Source organism: Natrix helvetica, assembly GCF_964273705.1.
Source record: "Natrix helvetica genome assembly, chromosome: 13".
NCBI classification, from domain to species: domain Eukaryota; kingdom Metazoa; phylum Chordata; class Lepidosauria; order Squamata; family Natricidae; genus Natrix; species Natrix helvetica.
In genome coordinates this window covers 9,358,982-9,379,594 of record NC_138557.1, presented here as the reverse complement: position 1 = coordinate 9,379,594, position 20,613 = coordinate 9,358,982, and the positions used below count along the sequence as shown (strand labels likewise).

The 20,613-nt window shown below is 46.8% G+C and overlaps 2 protein-coding genes across 5 annotated transcripts in view; one reads left to right on the top strand and one right to left on the bottom strand.

Annotated features, from left to right (window-relative positions):
• The window catches only part of CAPN15 (calpain 15), a 100,938-nt gene that overhangs the window by 24,323 nt on the left and 56,002 nt on the right, over window positions 1-20,613 (top strand). Inside the window, exons 2-3 of one of the 4 annotated variants that reach the window (XM_081965891.1) lie at window positions 7,767-7,854; window positions 18,695-19,006. The exons of 1 other annotated variant lie outside the window; for it this stretch is intronic. In XM_081965891.1, coding sequence (XP_081822017.1) covers window positions 18,837-19,006 — 170 coding nt within the window. In that variant the 5' untranslated portion in view covers window positions 7,767-7,854; window positions 18,695-18,836. The remainder of the gene's footprint in view (window positions 1-7,766; window positions 7,855-18,694; window positions 19,007-20,613) is intronic. 2 more of the 4 variants (XM_081965894.1, XM_081965892.1) reach the window with 2 other exon arrangements.
• Window positions 14,770-20,613, bottom strand: part of ABCA3 (ATP binding cassette subfamily A member 3) — a 392,707-nt gene continuing 386,863 nt past the window's right edge. Inside the window, exon 32 of the transcript XR_014176435.1 lies at window positions 14,770-14,884. The gene's annotated coding sequence lies outside the window, so the exon portion shown is untranslated. The remainder of the gene's footprint in view (window positions 14,885-20,613) is intronic.

The following is a 20,613-nucleotide window of genomic DNA, read 5'->3' as shown; positions in this document are numbered from 1 at the left end:
CACCAAGCTTGTGCAGCCCGTTCTGCTGTCTACATCTCACCTTCTTTTTGCTACCTGCTAGACCCTAGACTGAGGGATGCGGCGGCTCAGGGTTAAGACGCTGAGCTTGTCAATCAGAAAGGTCGGCGGTTCGAATGCTTAGCACTGCGTAACGGAGCGAGCTCCTGTTACTTGTATGCTGCAGTCCAAAAGTCTGATTTTCCTCTGAGATATCAGGCCTAGAATGTTATCTTGACTCTTCTCTGGCTCTTAATTCTGGGATTACTCCATTTGGCTTGGTGCAAATCATGAAAAAAAACAACAACCCTATTTTTAATAAGGGGAAATAATGGCCAAAGAGAGGGGCGCGGTGGCTCAGTGGCTAAGACGCTGAGCTTGTCGATGAGAATGGAGCAGTTCGGCGGTTCGAATCCCTAGTGCCGCATAATGGAGTGAGCTCCCGTTACTTGTCTCAGCTTCTGCCAATCTAGCAGTTTGAAAGCAGGTAAAAAATGCAAGTAGGAAAATAGGAACCACCTTTGGTGGGAAGGTAACAGCGTTCCATGCGCTTTCGGAGTCATGCCGGCCACATGACCACGGAGACGTCTTCAGGCAGTGCTGGCTCTTTAGCTTTGAAATGGAGATGAGCACCGCCCCCTAGAGTCAGGAACGACTAGCACATATGTGCGAGGGGAACTTTTACCTTTACCTTTAGACATGTTACCTTGCCATCCGGAGAACTTTTTGTTTCCCTAAAGTGAGTTTGGCATGTGGTTTAATAAAGTGGTTAACGAGTGAGTGAATAAGACTCCGTTTTTTTCCTGTTCAGACACCCTGTTTTGTAGCTGGTGCCCAAGATATTTCCTCTATCAGCTTCTTAAACGGACATTTTGGCCATGCTCTTTTGCTTCGTATCTTAAGTTGCCGTCCTGACTTCTCTTATCTCCTTAGCTGGATTATTAACATCTGTTCCCTTTGTCCTTTGAAATAACCCCATGCTATTAAAGTCTTTAAAGCCTTAGTAATGCACCCGGGATGAAAATTAGAGATGGGGGGAGGGTGGGGGAAGACTCTCAAACGAGAAACACTCTAATTCGCTCACAAAAAAGTACAATTGCAAGTCAACCTTAAATTTTCTTCCGCATTCCAGACAATGGATAAGAGGGTTGGAGGGTTAGAGAGAGAGAGAAAAGTATAAAATAATTCCATTTGCTAAGATTGATATTTTAACAATTAGCTTTATTTCCCCCCCCCCCTCTCATCTTTTTTTTTGGGTGGGGGAGAAAGGGAGCATTTAGACACAATTGTTCAAAATCCAACAAAACGTTTCAGTACTCTTCTTTTCCCCCCCCCTCCTCTGATTTTGTTTCATCTGCCGTATCTGGTTTGGTCTGCTTCTAGTTTTTGTAGGTTTAATGCAGCATTCATGCTCATCAGACATATATCATCATTCCTTCCTGAAATAAGGCTTTGCCATTTTAACGTCGGGCTGTACAGTAGGAAGGTTCTCGGCTTACAGCATTTCATTTGGGGGCCATTCAAAGTTACAACCGTACTGACCAAAGTGCCTTACGACTGTTTTTTCCACACTTACGACTGTAGCAGAATTCCCATGGTCATGCGATCAAAATTCAGACGCTTGGCAACGGACCTATATTTATGATGGTTGCAGTGTCCTGGGGGGTCACGTGATCCCCCTTTGCGACCGTCTGATGTACGAAGTCAATGGGGAAGCCAGATTCACTTAGCATAATAACTGCCGTGATCCTCTTAACAACTGTGGCAGGGAAGGTGATAACATGGGGTAAAATTCACTTCACCAATGTCTCAGCAACATAAACTTTGGGCTCAGTTAATGTTCGTAACGCGAGGACTACCTGTATATGGTTGAAGTTGCTGGGCTGGTCAGCTGGAAGGCTGACAGCCGTGGTTTGAGACCCGAGCGCCAGGTGATAGGGTGAGCTCCCCGTCCTTTCTTTAGCTCCTGCCCAACTAGTGTGAGGGCAGGGTCAAACGTGTCATAAGTCTCGAGTCCCTTTCGCACCCACGAGATCCAAGTCCAGCTCATCTTGAATTCCGTTGACTCTTCTCTACTACCAATTTGCTTTGACCAGTTAGTAGTACAAATCCTTGTAAGGGGAATTCCCTTACACTAAACCCGAAGTCATTTGAACCGCCTTGACTTCTGATTCCTTGCTCCTGACATCCACTCAACCTTGGTAAGACCACACTTGGAACATTGTTTTGGTTGCCACAATCCCGTTTTGGTTGCCACAATATAGAAAAGACTAGCTGATAACCTGGCATAGTCCAGGTATGTATTTATCCCAATCCTGTGTTAGAGGGAGCCCCCTTGTGGAGTACTACGAAGCCGTTATCATGGCAACTCCAATGTGCTGTACAGTAGAAGCCATTTTAAGGCACAACAGGCTGTATCTTAACAGAACTTGAATCTTGAATGTAAAATGCACACTATCACTGTCAAAAGTACTGTGACTTGTCACTATGGTTATAATTCGGTCCTTTTTATTTTAGCAGCCCAGGCGTTCCAGAGTTATGCTGGAACACACACACAAACACACACACACACCAAGGGTTGTTAAGGATGTCCTACCCCCACAGTATTTGTTTCCAGAGAGTTAAGTCATCTATGTACCAAGTTTGCTCGGGGCATTCCAGAGTTATTCTGGAAAACACACACACACACACAGAGCCATTTTTAATAGAAAAGATGTTGAGGCTCTGGAAAGAGTGCAGAGAAGAGCAACCAAGACGATGAGGGAGCTGGAGGCTAAAACATCTGAAAAATATTGGCAGGAATCGGGTACGCCTAGTTTGGTGAAAAAGAAGGACTCGGGGCGACATGATCGCAGCGTTCCGATATTTGAGGGGCTGCCGCAAAGAAAAGAGGGAGGTCAGACTATTTTCCCGAGCACCTGAAGGCAGGACAAGAAGCAATGGATGGAAACTCATCGAGGAGAGACAACGAAAGCTGTCTGACTAAATGCTTTTCTCTTCAACACCATTCACAGTACCAACCCATCAGGAGAAGATGAGCAGAAAACAGATTAGTATTTATTGATAGATCCGAAGATAACTTGGGAGGAGAAAAAAAAAGCCACTGATGAGTGGCAGCCCTCTTTCGCTATTTAATTGAATCGGGGCTTTTTTTCCCCCCTCTTCCTTATCGGATCGACTTCCTCTCTCCCTCCCTCTCACTTTGCTGCCCTTCCCGTCCCAAGTACAAAATCGTTTTATAACGGCAGGGGCACCAATCAGCCCCTCTCAAGGGTTGGTACGTCAGCCTTTGCTCTACAGCTTGTATTTACACCTTGGTTGCTCTTGCACAGGATTCTGGAAGGCTGAATCATGAGCCCCCAGCGCGGCTGATATCGGGAGAAGAGATTACGCCTGGCTCATCCCCGTGTTTGTCTCTTGGCTACGAATGTGCAATGAAAACAATGCTGCTTTGAACAGCCTGACACAGCCTCAGAGAGGGAGAGCTACGGTTGATCAAAGCCCAGTTGTTGCACACAAGGCAAAACACACTGCTACTACAAGGAGAAGGTGCCAAGCCTTCGTGGTTGTGGGTGTGTCCCCAGCAGTGGCGACTTTTAAGACTTCTGGACTTCAACTCCCAGAATTCCCCAGCCAGCGTGTCTTAAAAGTTTGTTTAATCACATTGAATAGAATAGAATAGCAGAGTTGGAAGGGACCTTGGAGGTCTTCTAGTCCAACCCCCTGCTTAGGCAGGAAACCCTCAGGAAACCTTGATGCTTGCTGACCAGCCTTGGAGGAGACTCTGTTTTCATTCTTTCCCCTCTCAAAAAATAATGAGTACGGATACAGGTAGTCCTGGACTTACAGCCATTCGTTTAGTGACCAAAATTGACCACGGCACTGAAAAAAAGGGACTTAGGACTGTTTTTCACACATATGACCATTATTGCAGCATCCCCCATGGCCAGGCGATCAAAATTCGGACACTAGGCAACTGGCTCATGTTTATGGTGGCTGCAATGATCAGGGCTCATGCGATCTCCTTTTGTGACCTTCTGACAAGCAAAGTCCAAGCCAGATTCACTTAACAACCGTGTGACCAGCACTAACACTTAGACTTATATACCGCTTCACAGTGCCTTTATAGCCCTCCCTAAGCGGTTTACAGAGTCAGCCTCTTGCCCACAACAATCTGGGTCCTCATTTTACCCACCTCGGGAGGATGGGAGGCTGAGTCAACCTTGAGCCGGTCAGGATCGAACTGCTGGCAGTGGGCAGAGTTAGCCTGCATTACTGCAATGTAACCACTGTGCATCCTGGATGGATGGATGAGAGGGAGGGAGGGAAGGAGGAAGGAAGGAGCGAGGGAGGGACAGAGGGAGGGAAGGAGGAAAAAAAGAGCAAGAGCACTTAGACTTATATACCACTTCACAGTGCCTTTACAGCCCTCCTTAAGCGGTTTACATAGTCAGCCTCTTGCCCTCAACCATCTGGGTCCTCATTTGACCCACCTCAGAAGGATGGAAGGCTGAGTCAACCTTGAGCCGGTCAGGATCGAACTGCTGGCAGTGGGCAGAATTAGCTTGCAATACTGCATTCTAACCACTGTGCTACCAGGAAGGAGAATGAGGAAGAGAATTAAGAGAGGAAGGAAAGAAGGAAAGGAAGGAAGGAAGGAGAAAAGGAAGAGCAATAGCAATAGCACTTATATACCGCTTTACAGTGCTGTACAGCCCTCTCTAAGCAGTTTACAGAGTCAGCCTCTTGCCCCCCCAACAATCTGGGTCCTCATTTTACCCACCTCGGAAGGATGGAAGGCTGAGTCAACCTGGAGCCCGGTGAGATTTGAACTGCCGAACTGCTGGCAGACGGCAGTCAGCAGAAGTTGCCTGCAGTACTGCACTCTTACCACTGCGCCACCGTGACTAACTTAACAACTGCAGTGACTCACTAAACGACAGGTCATAAAATGTGGCAAAGCTCACTTAGCAACTGTTTCACTTATCAACAGAAATGTTGGTCTCAATTGTGGTTGAAAGTCAAGGGAATAGCGGTACTTGCCCTGTGAGAAAGCAAAGCCCAAAGCGATCCAGGTTTAGTTGATTGCCAGCTGAGAATATCAAATTCCCGGGTTCCTACCTTGGGTCGAACTGGGATTTTACTGAACCACGATTCCTTGCTTAAACAAACCGGCTTAGGTTACATTTGCATCTTCTGCCGCAAACCCAACTCCCGTGCCAAGGTTTGGGCTTTTATTAACTGATTTTCACCGACCAGGTTGCACAAAGCATTTGCTGGTTTTCTCATCCCTTTTCTTGTAATAACCGGACTAAACTTTCTTTTCAACAACCTATAACCGGGATGGTGAACCTATGGCCCGCGTGCCCCAGGTGGCATGCAGACCCCTCTCTGCGGGCATGCGAGCCGTCGGCCCAGCTCAGTTCCGCCGTGAATGCGCAAGTGCCCCCCGTCAGCCAGCTGATTTTCGGGTCTCTGTTGCATGGGGTCAGGGTGCATGCATGCATTGCATTATGGGTGCGCAAGCTTTCAGCACTAAAATGGTTACCCGTCCCTGACCTATAATAAGCAAGACACCATGGATGATCTTGGAGAAGGTCAACACTCCAGAAGATAGGCTTAAGATACAGAAGGATCTTGACAAACTGGAACATTGGGCACATCTAATAAAAGAAATTCAGTGGTGAAAAGGGTAAGGTTCTACATTTAGGCAACAAAATGGAATGCACAGGTACAGTATAGGTGGTACCTTGCTCAATAGTAGTAACTGTGAGAGGGATCTTGGAGTCCTAGGGGACAACCATTTAAATAGGAGCCAGCCGTGGGCAGCAGCTGCCAAAAAAGCCAACACAGTCCTAGGCTGCATCAACAGAAGGATAGAATCAAGATCACGTGAAGTGTTAATACCACTTTATAAGGCCTTGGTAAGGCCACACTTGGAATACTGCATTCAGTTCTGGTCGCCACGATGTAAAAAAGATGTGGAGACTCTAAAAAGAGTGCAGAGAAGAGCAACAAAGAGGATTAGGGGACTGGAGGCTAAAATATATGAAGAACGGTTGCAGGAACTGGGTCTGTCTAGTTTAATGAAAAGAAGGACTAGGGGAGACATGATAGCATTGTTCCAATATCTCAGGGGTTGCCACAAAGAAGAGGGAGTCAAGCTATTCTCCAAGGCACCTGAGGGTAGAACAAGAAGCAATGGGTGAAAACTAATCCAGGAGAGAAGCAACTTAGAACTGAGGAGAAATTTCCTGACAGTTAGAACAATTAATCAGTGGAACAGAAGTTGCCTCCAGAAGTTGTGAATGCCCCAACGCTGGAAGTCTTTAAGAAGATGTTGGATAGCCATTTGTCTGGAACGGTATAGGGTTTCCTGCCTAGGCAGGGGGTTGGACTAGAAGACCTCCAAGGTCCTTTCCAACTCTGCTATTGTATTGTATTGTATTAAGGCATAAAGCAAGCGTGTCCAGTCTTGGCTGCCTGGGGAATTCTGGGAGTCGAAGTCCACGAGTCTTAAAGTCACCAAGGTTGAACAACCCTGGTGTAAGGAAAGGGTCATGTCAGAGGGCAAAGGGACAGGTATTTTGTACCAGAACAGCTCCTAATAGTCTTTCTAGTAGAATCCTGATCAAATTGTGTTAAATCCTGTTGAATCACCCTTTAATCATATTAATTTTACTCCAGATTGTGCATCTTTAATATGGCGACTTCGTCAGCAGATGGCTGAATGTAGAGAATAGCTGAATTTAGGAGTATTACTGCATTACAATAGAATGAAATGTGCGTTAGTTAATACCCCCAAAAAAACTCAGATATAATTCCTTTAGGCTAATACTTTCAATGAATTTAAAACAACAACAATAACAACCACCCATCCTCAGCTCGCATTCTCGGTCATAAAGGATGCTGGGAATTGTAGTCCACACTCTGGAGGGCTGCAGATGTCTCGATCTCTAAGCAGCTATTAATCTCTCTTTTGTAGCTGGTTTTTTTGTCTGCTTTATGCACTTGAGCCTGTTTCTTCTACAGATCTAATGAAACACCCAAAGCAGGATGGATCAGAAACAGAGTCTTATTACGTGCAACATGCGTTCGGGGGCTAGAGAGATGCTTTACTTGGTGTGTGCAGGAGAGACAGACAGAGAGAAGAGGAGAGAGAGAGGAGAGGGACAGAGAGAGAAGAGAGGGACAGAGAGAGAGGGGGAGAAAGGAGAGGGAGAGAGACAGAGAAGAGAAGAGAGAAAGGAGAGGGACAGAGAGAGGAGAGAGACACAGAGGGAGAGACAGAGAGAGAGAGAAGAGGGAGAGAGAGACAGAGAGAGAAGAGAGGGACAGAGAGAGGGAGAAAGGAGAGAGAGACAAAGAGAAGAGAGAGAGGAGAGGGACAGAGAGAGGAGAGACAGACAGAGAGAAGAGGGAGAGAGAGACAGAGAAGAGGGACAGAGACAGAGAGGAGAGGGAGGGAAAGAGAGAGTGAGTGAGAGAGAGAGCTAGCAGGGACTTATGTTGCTTCTCTGCTGCTAATGAGGCAAGCAATACCAACCCACATATGTTTTTATTAATATCACACTTAAAAAAAATGCCTACACACAATTGGCTGGTAGGAGCATTCCTATAGAAGCACTTTCAGCTTGTTTAGATCTTGGTGCTTGTTTATCTGCAGTGAACTTTATAAATGAATAGCAAAAACTAAAGTGGAAACGTTAATGCTGTTTAACCCTTCAAACTCCCCAATCCCATAACAGCTCCACCAACATTTTTTTTAGTTCAGATGCAGACCAGAAACAAGGACAAACACAACCAAGATTGATGCTCACATCCCTAGCTATTGACTCAGCCTTCCAACCTTCCGAGGTCGGTAAAATGAGGACCCAGATTGTTGGGGGGGGGGGCAATGTGCTAACTCTGTAAATCGCTTAAAGAGGGCTGTAAAAGCACCGTGAAGTGGTAGATAAGTCTTAAGTGCTGTTGCTATTAGCTTTCTAATATCTAAGCGGCTGCCACAAATAAGTTGGGGGGGGGGGGGCAGGGGTGTCAAGCTATCATGTCTCCCCGAGTCCTTCTTTTCATTAAACTAGACATACTCAGTTCCTGCAACCGTTCATCATACGTTTTAGTCTCCAGGTTCATATTTATGACGGTTGCAATGTCCCAGGGTCACGTGATCCCCCTTTGCCATCTTCTGCCAAACAGACTCAGTGCGGGAGTCAGATTTACTTAACAACCAGGTTACTCACAACTGCCGTGATTCCCTTAACAAACGCAGCAAGAAAAGTTGCAAAATGGGGCAAAAACCCTCACTTAACCAATGTCTCCCTTAGCAACATCAATTTGGGGCTCGGTTGTGCTCATAAGTCAAGGACCTCCCGTACTGTGTGGTGTGTGGGCTAAGCTTTTCATTGAGTGTTAGGTTTTATTTTTTTTAAAGGACCCCTTCTTCTCTTACGAACAAATCCCTTGGAAATCATTGCCCATATTTAATTAATTGGAAGTAGTGAGCAGGTACGGGACACGGTGGCTCAGGGGCTAAGACGCTGAGCTTGTCGATCAGAAAGGTCGGCAGTTCGGCAGTTAGAATCCCTAGCATCGCGTAACGGAGTGAGCTCCCGTTCCTTGTTCCAGCCTTTGCCAACCTAGCAGTTCGAAAGCACGTAAAAAATGCAAGTAGAAAAATAGGGACCACCTTTGGTGGGAAAGTAACAGCGTTCCTTGCGCCTTTGGCGTTGAGTCATGCCAGCCACATGACCACGGAGACGTCTTCGGACAGCGCTGGCTCTTCGGCTTTGAAACGGAGATGAGCACCGCCCCCTAGAGTCGGGAACGACTAGCACATAGGTGCGAGGGGAACCTTTACCTTTAGTGAGGAGGTGCTTTCAAGAAGTCTTAACTTTTAAATTCCAAGGAAGAGGCTTTTAATTTGCCTCCGCTGGCTTTAGGACTTGGCTATTACTATTTTAGGTTATTTTAGAGTCAAAAACGGTTAGCTGTCAGCTGACTCTGGCATCAATCCCTCCCTGAATACTAAATGCTTCTCCCTGCCATCCGTTTGGTGTAGAAGATGAATCCCACCCTGCCAAACGATTGTAAAACCAGAGCGTTAATGCAGATATTGCAATCTTAATGGTTCCCCCACCACTACCCCCTTCTTTCCCTACGTTTGGGATTATAATGTTCAGATCCCTTAGGGAATCCTTAAATGCTACTAGCAATTGGCAGGGGAATTTAGAATTCTTTCCCCTTAATGCTCAAGCAATCCAGATTATTCTAGAAAGCCTTTCTATCAAGAAGTATTTACAGAAACGGTGCTTGCTTTCCGCGGCTATTAAAGGAAAAGCCGCCCATGCTTAAAAACGCGCACAATAGTTTTTTTCCCTTTAGCTCACAGCGTAATTAAAACTGTATATTTTTTTTAAAAAAATAATAAAACCACCCTCTGCCCTCCGTGGTAGCTGCACGCAAGCAGCCAACTTTGCAAAAAGGAGCGGGGCGGCTGAAATGGGAAACAAGTCAAGAGCTTTTGGGAGTTTATTATAAAATAACGTCCCAAAGCTGATAGTTGAATGCCCGCTACTACAAATATCTCGGTCTTGCTCTTAAATAGTCCACTTCAAAAGTCCAGTTTTTACTTTAGATTGAAGGGGTGATTCTGAGAAATATTTCCATTTGTGTGGGATTGGCGGGCTTTCCAATATCTTACTTTTCGATTGCTTTTTGGAGGGGGGGCTATTCCAGCCCTTTAACATGTACTGAATATTCAAGACTTTGAACTGTAGGAAGTTAGCACCCACCCGTCTCCTAGGAAAATGAGATATTTTAGGAAATATTAAAAGGGCAGAATATTTTCCCTAAAAGGAAGGCAGAAACTCACCCATCCCCCTAGGCCAGTCTAGTCTACATAACAAAGATCTACCTCCTTCAGGCAGAGCCGTGATAGGAATCCGAAAGCCATTTCATTACATCATCACCCAGCAAGGCTCAACCAAGCCTGGGACTCAGGGCAGCCTATGGGAGTCTGACAACCAATCAGAATACAAGCTCAAATTCAAAAGCCCAGAGAGGGCATAAAACCGAGGCGCTCTCAGCATCTCTCCCCCTTTGTTCTTCTTCACTCAACATATTCGAAGCATGCGATCCTGTCCACCATTAAAGCCATCTTTCCAAACAGCCTGCATGTTTCCAGTGTCTTTTCCCCCACTTGGAACTGAACCCAGATGGATGTGTCTTTCAAAAGAACTAAACATCGTTTCATCTTGGTTTACAGATAGTCCTTGACTTATGACTTGCACTTGAGCCCCCTTTCTCCCTTTGCTCCCTTTCTTGCCACGGTTGTTCAGTGGATCTTTCCAGTTATTAAATTAGTAGCATGGTGTCGACATCCAGGTCAAGAATCCAAATAAAACTCCAGCTTCCGAAAATCTTACTGTTTCTTGAATGCGCTGCATGGAAATGTCGGAGTAAAACTCACGCTGAAGTTCCCAAACACCAGTTCATAGAATTAAACAATAATTTCCCCAGCCAACCCCCCCAAATTCTCACCTAGTCCATGTAAACAAGCTCGCTTTGTTATAGGAACCGTCTGCTTCAACTCCAGCACCTGTTACGATGCCCTTGAAAAGGTTTCAGGCTGTCACGATCTTCAGCGGAATCGTAATGGTTTCGGTTTTCCATCTAACCGATTTTAAAGAACACCTCTCCCCCTCCCTCCCCAATGGCAAGTGGAAACGAAAGTTTCACTCTTGACACACGGTTGCAAAGTGAGCCTCCCCATTGGCTTGGCTTGTCAGAAGGTCGCATAAGGGGGATCCCATGACCCCAGGACTTTGCAGCCATCATAACTACGAGTCAGTTGCCAAGCAACTGAATTTCCGATCTCATGACGGTGGGGATGCAGTAAACAGCCGTAAGCATGACAAATGGTCGTAAGTCTCTTTTTGTAGCTTTGAACGATCGCTGAATGAACTGTTTTGTAACTCAAGGGCCACCTGTACTTCTTCAGCATACCTTGGCTCCATTGGAGAACATTGTTCTGACAGAGGCTTCCCAAAAGCCTGAAGCAAACTCTTTGTCCTGACAAAAAAAAACCTTTTATTAATTGACTGTGAATTCTTCTCATTCACGTCCAGCAAAGTCTTTCAAGGGAGGATTTACAGTCACAGACCTTCTCTGGCTTGGAGAGCTGCCAGGCCAATCTTTGCAGAACTTGGCAAGGAGTCTCGGAGAGTCACGAACCAATGAAGCGAATTGTCTCCTGCAAACTCCCCTCCCCTGTCGCTCCTCTTTTATTTCCTCTGGGAGGGGCCATTCATTGTCCACCTGTGGCCTTACTCCCAAGTCAACCCCTGTTCTTTAGCTGTTCCCTTCGTCTGGCAGCTCTGCGCATGTGCACACTGGGAACAGGCTCCAGCTGTTCGTCTGCCTCACTGATGTCTGACTTTGAAGGCAGCTGTTAACTGGCATACGGCTCTGGCCTCCTCTCTGCCTCCGACACAGAGCCTTCATCCGAGCCTTCCCCAGACTCCAGGACTGGCCCAGGTTCCTCCCCAACCTCCTCACTGTCTGACTCTGTCGGGCAACAAGCAAGGAGTGAGCTCTTTTTTTTTTCTTTGGCTCATCCTCCCAATGTTGTGATAAGTGATAGGTCAACCCTGGCCTTGAAAAGATAAAAGCATCAGCTCAGGTAGGAGTGGTGGTCTCTCCAAGCTCCTCTTCCTTGGCAGATGATAACAAATGGGGAGAGAAAAACCCGCTTGCCTCATCAACTCGGCTGCATCCTCCGACCTCAGCGAAAACACCCATTAGGAGCGATTGCTTGTCTGTTCCAATCAACGTAGCTTCTTTCCGGCGTAGGTTGGAGCGAGCTTTGAAGGGATCCAACCTGGGAACCCAGCTACTCGGGAACGTCACAGGGAAAAGGGGGGGGGGGGCTCTGGAAATCTTTTCTCTTGAATAATGGCTGTGCCAGATACACAAGAGCGTGCTATTTCTGGCTCAGAGGCTCTGCTCCTGGGTTGCATTGAGTAAGCGCGGGGTTTGTAAGCTACCTTAAGAGGATCTCCAAAGCTTTAAAGCAGGATGTAAATATTTGCAAAGATTCTAATCCACGGGCTAACCTGGGCCTGGTTACTAACCGATTGCTCGCTCTGTGTGGGCTGCTTTTGAACAGGCAGCTTCTGCCTTATGCAGTGTGTCATACGTTAGCTGTTTGTTGTGTTCAGCAGCTCAAACCTTTCTGGAAACCTGGAGAACATCGTTGCCAGCGGTTGGGGACCCCTGCCCTAAACAATATTTTGTGGTTGTTAGTTGTGAAGTCGTGTCTGACCCATCGTGGCCCCATGGACAACCTTCCTCCAGGCCTTCCTGTCCTCTAACATCCTCTGGAGTCCATTTAAGCTCACGCTGACTGCTTTGGTGACTCCATCCAGCCCCCTCCTTCTCTGTCGTCCCCTTCTTCTTTTGCCCTCCATCTTTCCCAGCATGGGGCTCTTCTCCAGTGAGTCCTTCCTTCTCATTAGGTGGCCAAAGTCTTTGAGTTTCCTCTTCAGGATCTGGCCTTCTAAAGAGCAGTCAGGGTTGATCTCCTTTGGGACTGACCGGTTGGATCGCTTTGCAGTCCAAAGTGACTCCATCCAGCCACCTAATTCTCTGTTGTCCCCTTCTTTGTTTGCCCTCCGTCTTTCCCAGCATGAGGCTCTTCTCCAGTGAGTCCTTCCTTCTCCTTAGGTGGCTTTGAGTTTCCTCTTCAGGATCTGGCCTTCCAAAGAGCAGTCAGGGTTGATCTCCTCTAGGACTGATCGGTTGGATCGCTTTGCAGTCCAAGGGACTCACAGGAGTCTTCTCCAGCACCAAAGGCCTCCATTCTTTGGCGCTCAGCCTTCCTTATGGTCCAACTTTCACAGCCATCCATTGCAACTGGGAAAACCGTAGCCTTAACTATATGCACTTTTGTTGGCAGGGTGATATCTCTGCTTTTTAGTCTGCTGTCTAGATTTGCCATCGCTTTCCTCCCTGGGAGCAAGCCTCTTTTGATTTCTTGGCTGCAGTCTCCATCTGCGGTGATCTTGGAGCCCAAGCAAATAAAATCTGTCACTGCCGCCATTTCTTCCCCATCTGTTTGCCAGGAATTGAGAGGGCCGGATGCCATGATCTTAGTTTCCTTAATGTTGAGTGTGAAGCCAACGTTTGCACTCTAAACAACGTACAAGCACCTCATTGGGCATTTACAGATAACTGGGGGATGGTGGGTGGGTGAGGGGAGAGAAAAATACACTTTGTATTGTGAGCAGGGGAAAACCTCAGATTCACCTTACGCTACCTCTGTAACCATTTAAGCTTCAGTAAAGTACAGGTAGTCTTCGACTTACAACAGTTCCTCTAGTCACCGTTCAAAGTTACAACGGCACGGAAGAAAGGTACCTACGACCGTTTTCCACACTTACGACCATCACCAGGGTCACATGATCAAAATTCAGCCACTTGGCAACTGACTCATATTTATAACGGTTACAGGGCCCAGGGGTCAAGTGATTCTCCTTTGCGACCCTCTAACCAACAAAGTCAGTGGAGAAACCAGATTCCCTTTAACAACCTGGTGACGTTCTTAACCGCTGCAGTGCTTCATTTAGCGAAGGTGGCAAGAAAGGTTTGCAAAACGGGAGGCAAAATTCATTTCACAAATGTCTCGCTCAGAAATTGGGGGGGGGGGGGGGGCTCAGTCACGGTCATAAATTGAGGATTACCTTGTACACGGTAACCTCTGGTTGCTGTTTAATCCGAAGAAGCTGATTTAACGTGGGGTGCGTTTCCTCCATTGTGCACGCTTTTGGAAATCAGAGAAGAGCCGTTGTGTTTTTTCCTTTTTAAGAAAAAAGAAAAAGCCCACGGGATTGGAAAATTTCTCAGTTTCCGTTTCTTTGTAAGTGCTTTTGTGGGGGAGGGCAGAGAACTAATTTAGAGAATAGGAAGGAGGAAATGGATTGATAATAGATCTGCGTCTTTGCTCCAGAAAGCTCTCTTGCAGGCGTAATTAACTGCAACATTTGAAATGTGGTAATTATGCATTAAAACCACAAAAGAAAGGAAAATAGGTGCTTAACTATTTGTTTCTATTAGTTAAATCTCCCATTTGTCTTTTTTAAAAAAAAAATTTTTTACCCCCATTGTTATTGCTACAGCGTTGGGCCTCCGAAATTAGATTAATTCAAACAGTGATTTATTTCATTATGTATATGGCCGGGAAAAGCTAATTCTCTCCCCTCCAGGCGCAACCCCTCCGAAGGCAGTTTTTTTTTTTCACGGTTTAGGTACCGCTCAAATTTATAACGGCATTGGGAAAAAGCAACAACCTGCTTTCACACTTACGACCACTGAAGCATCATGAGCCCTGGTAGCGCAGTGGTTAGAATACTGCAGGCTACTTCTGCTGATCACCGGCTGCCAGCAGTTTGGCAGTTCAAATCTCACCAGGCTCCAGGTTGACTCGGCCTTCCATCCTTCCGAGGTGGGTCAAATGAGGACCCAGATTGTTGGGGGGCAAGAGGCTGACTCTGTAAACCACTTAGAGAGGGCTGTAAAAGCACTGTGAAGCGGTATATAAGTCTAAGTGCTATTGCTCTTTTCCTTCCTTCCTTCCTTCCTTACTTACTTACTTACTTACTTACTTACTTACTTACTTACTTACTTACTTACTTACTTAACAGTGGTTAGAGTGCAGTACTGCAGGCTACTTCTGCTGCCTGCCGGATGCCTGCAATTTGGCAGTTCAAATCTCACCAGGCTCCAGGTTGACTCGTCCTTCCATCCTTCCAAGGTGGGTAAAACGAGGACCCAGATTGTTGGGGGGCAAGAGGCTGACTCTGTAAACCGCTTAGAGAGGGCTGTGAAAGCACTGTGAAACGGTATATAACACTAAGTGCTATTGCTCTTTTCCATCCTTCCTTCCTTCCTTCCTTCCTCCCTCCCTCCCTCCCTCCCTCCCTCCCTCCCTTCCTTCCTTCCTTCCTCTTTTATAAACAGTAAGCGGGAAAAATGCAGGAGTTTGTGAATAGAGCACGTAATTACAGTTCATGGTTAAATTGAGTTCTATACCAGCCGAGTTAACCTTGATTCCCGTTTTAAAAGATTCATTGCCACCCCCTACATCCTCGGTTTATCTGGCGCAACAGAATTTGTGCTTGGAATAGCGGCCTTCACGAACAGCGTTTGAAGCTTCCAGTTTATCCGGGGTTATCCTGGGTCTATTTATAGATCCTCTCCCCTTGCTCCTCGTAGCTTTCTCCCCGAGCGCTGTTAAAGCTGGTGGGTGCTCCACCCTCCCTTCTCCACATCCTTGCAAACTTCAATCTGGATCCTGACTTCCTCTTGGCAGGAAGAGTCGCTTCTCTTGTGGTGCTTTTGGCACCTAGTTTGACGGAATTTGGGGAGTTTGTTTTGTTTCCTGTTGGTCTTTTCTTTTCAACTCAACAGAGTAGCTGGGCTGGCTTTGGTAAAGGAATTGTAAAAGTTTCCCAATATCAAGGTTTTTTTTTGGGGGGGGGGGGAACAGTGTTTGTAAGGTGATGCAATGCCCAGGGAGCCCCAAAAGTGCTTTTTTCAAGAGGCAACTGGACTTGCTTGTTTTTTCTTGGAAGACGTTTCGCTTCTCATTCAAGAAGCTTCTTCAGCTCTGGTAGGAATAGTAGGGAATGGAAGGATTGATACTCCTTGCAGACAGCTGGTCATTTGCATCCTTTTAGAGAGTCCTTGAGGCCACTTGGAGGTTTATCGGTGTCCTCAGGGACACCTGAGTTAGTCCTCCTGGTTCCTGTCGTCTACAATTTTTTTTTCTTTTGGAAATCTGTTCCTACTCCCACACCATTCATAGGGTGTCCATCCCAAATTGTATAGCTCAAAGTCTGTAGAGATTCTCCATCATCCGGGTCAAGGTTGTCCCAAAGGGGCTTTTTTTCAGGAGGCAACTGGACTTCCTTGTTTTTTATTTTTGAAGACGTTTTGCTTCTCATCCAAGAAGCTTCTTCAGCTCTGAGAGGATCAGCTGTTCTCCAAAGCACCTGAAGGTAGGACAAGAAGCAATGGGTGGAAACTAATCAAGGAGAGAAGCAACTTAGAAGTAAGGAGAAATTCCCTGACAATTAGAACAATGAATCAGTGGAACATCTTGCCTCCAGAAGCTGGGAATGCCCCAACACTGGAAGTCTTTAAGAAGATGTTGGATAGCTATTTGTCTGAAACGGTATAGGGTTTCCTGCCTGGGCAGGGGGTTGGACTAGAAGACCTCCAAGGTCCCTTCCAACTCTGCTATTGTATTATTGTCACCCATGCCCCTATGGCCATGCCCACCCAGCAACCGGGCATAGAGCCCGCTGCTGAAATTTCTCAATCCCACTCCTGACTGCCCCCCCTCGCAGCTTTTTCCCCTCCCCACTCTAGTGAGTCAGTTCAGATAACCTGGTTCCTGGTTCTTCCCCCCTCTCCCCTCCCCGAGCAAGATTTGCGGTGTTCATTTTGGTATTCTTTGCCATAACGGTGGTTGACTAGGGCCATGCTTGTCGAAGGAAGCCGCCTCTGGGCCGAGTGGGACGATCGGTAGCGGAACGGCGTAGCCGAACGTTTGCCAAGGCTGGTCCTTGGAGAGGAAGATGCTTTGCCTTCCATATTAAGTAGCAATAAAATAAAATAAAATTCTGTGGGCTGGCAAGATGTTAAATTAATGCATCTTCAGCCTTTCTCCCGCGGATCGATTTGCGTGGCAGGGAGAGAAGGGGCAGCCCGGCTAAGGTGAAAGTTCAAACATATTTTGGGAGTTTGATTTAAGAGTCCCGTGTTTTTAATAATGTCACCCATGCCATCGTTAAGTCTGCGCCTTTCTTTTTTTCAAGTTTTATGCCTGGTGTGTGCAAGCCGCTCATATAAGTGGTGTGTACCCCATGACAACCCAAGGCTGAGAATATCTGATAATTTCCGAGTCTCTGTGTTTGATTTTGCTTCGGCACGCTGCTTTTGGCTGAAATGAAATCGGACAGCGTGTGTTTTACTATCTGTATTTATTAGTTTGTCAAACATGTACAAGATAGCAGGTATAAATATAAAACATGGACATGAACGAAAGAAATAAAGACAAATAAATGGGGACAGTAGGACAGGGGATGGTAGGCACGCTGGTGTGGCTTCCTCGTTGCCTTGGCTTGTCAGAAGGTCGCAAAAAGGGACCCCATGACACACACACACACACGCCAGGGATATTGCAACCGTCATAAATATGAGCCAGTTTCCAAGCGTCTGAATTTTGATCCCATGACCCCTGGGGGATGCTGCAACCGTCATAAGTGAGAAAAACGGTCATAAGTCAATTGTTCCGTGTTGTAACTTTAAAGCAGGGGTGTCCAAACTTGGGAACTTTAAGACTTGTGGACTTCAACTCCCAGAATTCCCCAGCCAGCATGGGTTGGCTGGCTGGGGAATTCTGGGAATTGAAGTCCACAAGTCTTAAAGTTCCCAAGTTTGGACACCCCTGCTTTAAACAGTACCTGTGAAAGGTTGTAAGTCAAGGACCACCTGTACAGATTCCCAAAGGATGCTGAAAGGAATGCCAGCAAGCTTTTCCCAATCCAGTGTATTTTATTTAACCCGCTCTTCCTAAATGATATAAATTTTAAAGCAGCCATCCCTCATGATTGGCCATTACCCTTCTTCCGATTCAGCCTCTCCCTTTCTCCAAAAAATGACTGAGCCCCCCCTAAAACCTAGCTGTAAACCCCGTGTGCCTCCCCCCTTCTCCCATGCGTTGTGGCCCGCCAGAGTCGGACATGAGGAGGTTTCGGGAGGAGCATGGCCCAGTCCTGGAGTCTGGGGAAGACTCGGACGAGGGCTCTGTGTCTGACGCAGAGACGGGTCCGAGGCCATCTGGCAGTGATCGGGTGCCTACGGAGCTCGACAGCAGTGAGGCAGAGGAACAGCTGGAGCCTGTTCCCAGTGTGCGCCTGCGCAGAGCTGCCAGAAGAAAAGAACAACTCAGAAATCAGGGTCGGCTTGGGAGTAAAGTCACAGATGGATGGTGAATGGCCCCTCCCATAGGAAATAAAAGAGGAGCGAAAGGGGAGGGGGCTTTTGCAAGAAACAATTTGTTCATTGGGTTGTTAGATTCGTTTCAGGAGTGTGAAGATCTGTCCATGAATCTCAGAGACTCTGTTCCCAGCCTTTCCTTGCACAGCACCTCATTTGGGAAAATATTGACCTGGCCGCTTTCCAAGATAGATGAGGTCTGTGGTCATAAATATTCCTTTGAAAGACTGTTTGCCAGGCCTTTGCTGAAGGTGAAGGAGAGGAATTCACATTCGTTTCATAAAAGGGGTTTTGTCGGGACCAGGACTCTTCCTCGTGCTTTTTTGGGGAAGACCTAGATCAGAACTACATGTTGCCTTTCATGACGAGGTGGGCTTCCATCCCCCTCTCTCCCAAATCTCACCTTTGAGTCTGAATTGCTCTGCATGAAGCCCACGCTGGTTTTGATGCTCACGGACCCCGTCTCTGGTTCCTTTTGCTTTGACAGACTCTTAGAAATATCACTTCATGGGTTTGAAAGAAAATCATACCTTTCTTCCTTTCTCTTTCTCTGTTTCTTTTCTCTCCCTCTCCTCTTGTTTTTTGTTTTGTTTTGTTGTTTTGTTGTTTTTGTGTGTCTCTTCTCTTCTTCAATCAGCACCAGCCTCCTTTCCTCCAGTTGTGGGACCTTTTCCTCCACTCCATGCTACAAGTCTTCATCCTTTCAGGCCGACAGCTCATGCCACTCCCTAGGACCTAACCTAGAGCATATCTTGGCCCGGCCAGGGTTGGGGGGAGCCATGGGCAGTTCAGCCTCATCGCTGGCCGCCGAGACGGAATCGGACCATGGCTTTACTGGCCCAACCTATCCTGGGCATCTGGCAGCAAGCTGGTATAGAAGTAACCATGGTGGCCCCGTTTGGGACAGTGCCCTTATAACACGGCAACATGTCAGTCACCGGGCACGAAGGTAAGAAAGCTTGGTCTGGTTTCAGCTCGGTTGAAAACCCGAGGCTGGGGGGCTGCGGGTGGGTGGGTTTCCAACTGCAGTCCCATCAGAGGCCATGGAATAACTGCCAAACCCAGCTACGCAGCTCAGCTGGAGGCATCTGGAGATGCGTTACTTGTTTGTGTTAATGATAGTTATGCTGGCTGTTTGTGGCATGGGGCGTTGGGTTGGGGTTGTTGGAAGAAATGTCCATTTTGTTCAGTTCCGAGCGGGGAGAAAGACACTGGAAACATCGAGGCCGATTGAAAAGATGGTTTAATGATGGAGCAGAACCACCAAACACACGGTCCAGGTCCAGCTGACTCCATGGAGTTGAGAGTGGAGTGGTATTTATACCTTCTCTTGGGCTTTGCACTTGAGCTTCCTGTTCCTGTGCAAGAACATGTAATTCTTTTGGCCGTTCTCAGACTCCCATGGTTGCCATATACAAATCATAGACTTTTGTGTGAGCTGCGTTTGGTTGAAGTTTGGGCTGATGCAATGAAAGGGCTTGTTGGACAATTCCTACTGTGGCTGAGGGCTAGGCCTGCCTTGCGGCAGGGAATTTGCTTATGAATAGAGCTACTCAGATCTCAATAAGCTCTTTCTTTCTTAAGTGCTGGCATGTGCTAAGGGCCATCAAGATAAGTCGGGGCTGCTTTCTGCCTCCAAGAGCATGTTTCTCCATTTCTCATCCAGGGAAATATAGCATTCTGCCTTTAAAAAAAAAATTTCTCAAAAATATTTCATACTTCTAGGAGAGGGGTGGGTGTCAATGACCGAGGTGCCGGTTTTGTAGAAGTCAATACAGGTAGTCCTTCCCCTACACCCATTTGTGTAGCTACAGGTAGTCCTCGGCTTACGATATGACAGTTTGTTTAGTGACTGCTCAGAGTTACAATGGCACTGAAATAAATGTGACTTAGAACCGTTTTTCACACTTACGACTGCTGCAGCATCCCCACGGGTAGTTCTGAGGTTCCCCCCCTCTTTATCTACACATGATATCCTGGTGAAAAATTTGCCTAGAAGAGGTTGCATCAGATTTAACCTGTCTTGAATGGTTTCTGTGTTTATATTAAACTAGCTGGATACCTGTGCTTCGGGACAAAAGTATGTAATTGGGCTATGCAGGAGAAATTCAGTTCACAATCCATTGCCTCAGGGATGGTCGGTGATTGAAACACATAAGGGGATATTATTCCCGCCGCCTTGAGTCCGGAAGCAGTTCCATAGGTGGAAGGCGTAAACGTTTTGGTGAGGTATCGACGTTTAGTACTGTAAGGAGCCCCAGACCGCTCCTGAGTGAAGGAGTGGAACGTCTGCCAGTTTGAACTGAGGTAACGGAATGTGAGGCAACTGGCAGTTGGAACAGAGTTCTTTTCAGGTGGGGAGGGGGAGTAGAATGTCCAACTCCTTAACATCAGAACGTGTTAATATGAGGCAACTGGCAGTTGGAACAGAGTTATTTTCAGGTGGAGAGGGGGAGTACAACTCCTTAGCATCAGAGCGTGTTAATTACTGTATAAGAAACACTAATGATCTGATGGTTGTTTCGATAAATCCTTTCTTAGCGAGCATGTAGAAGC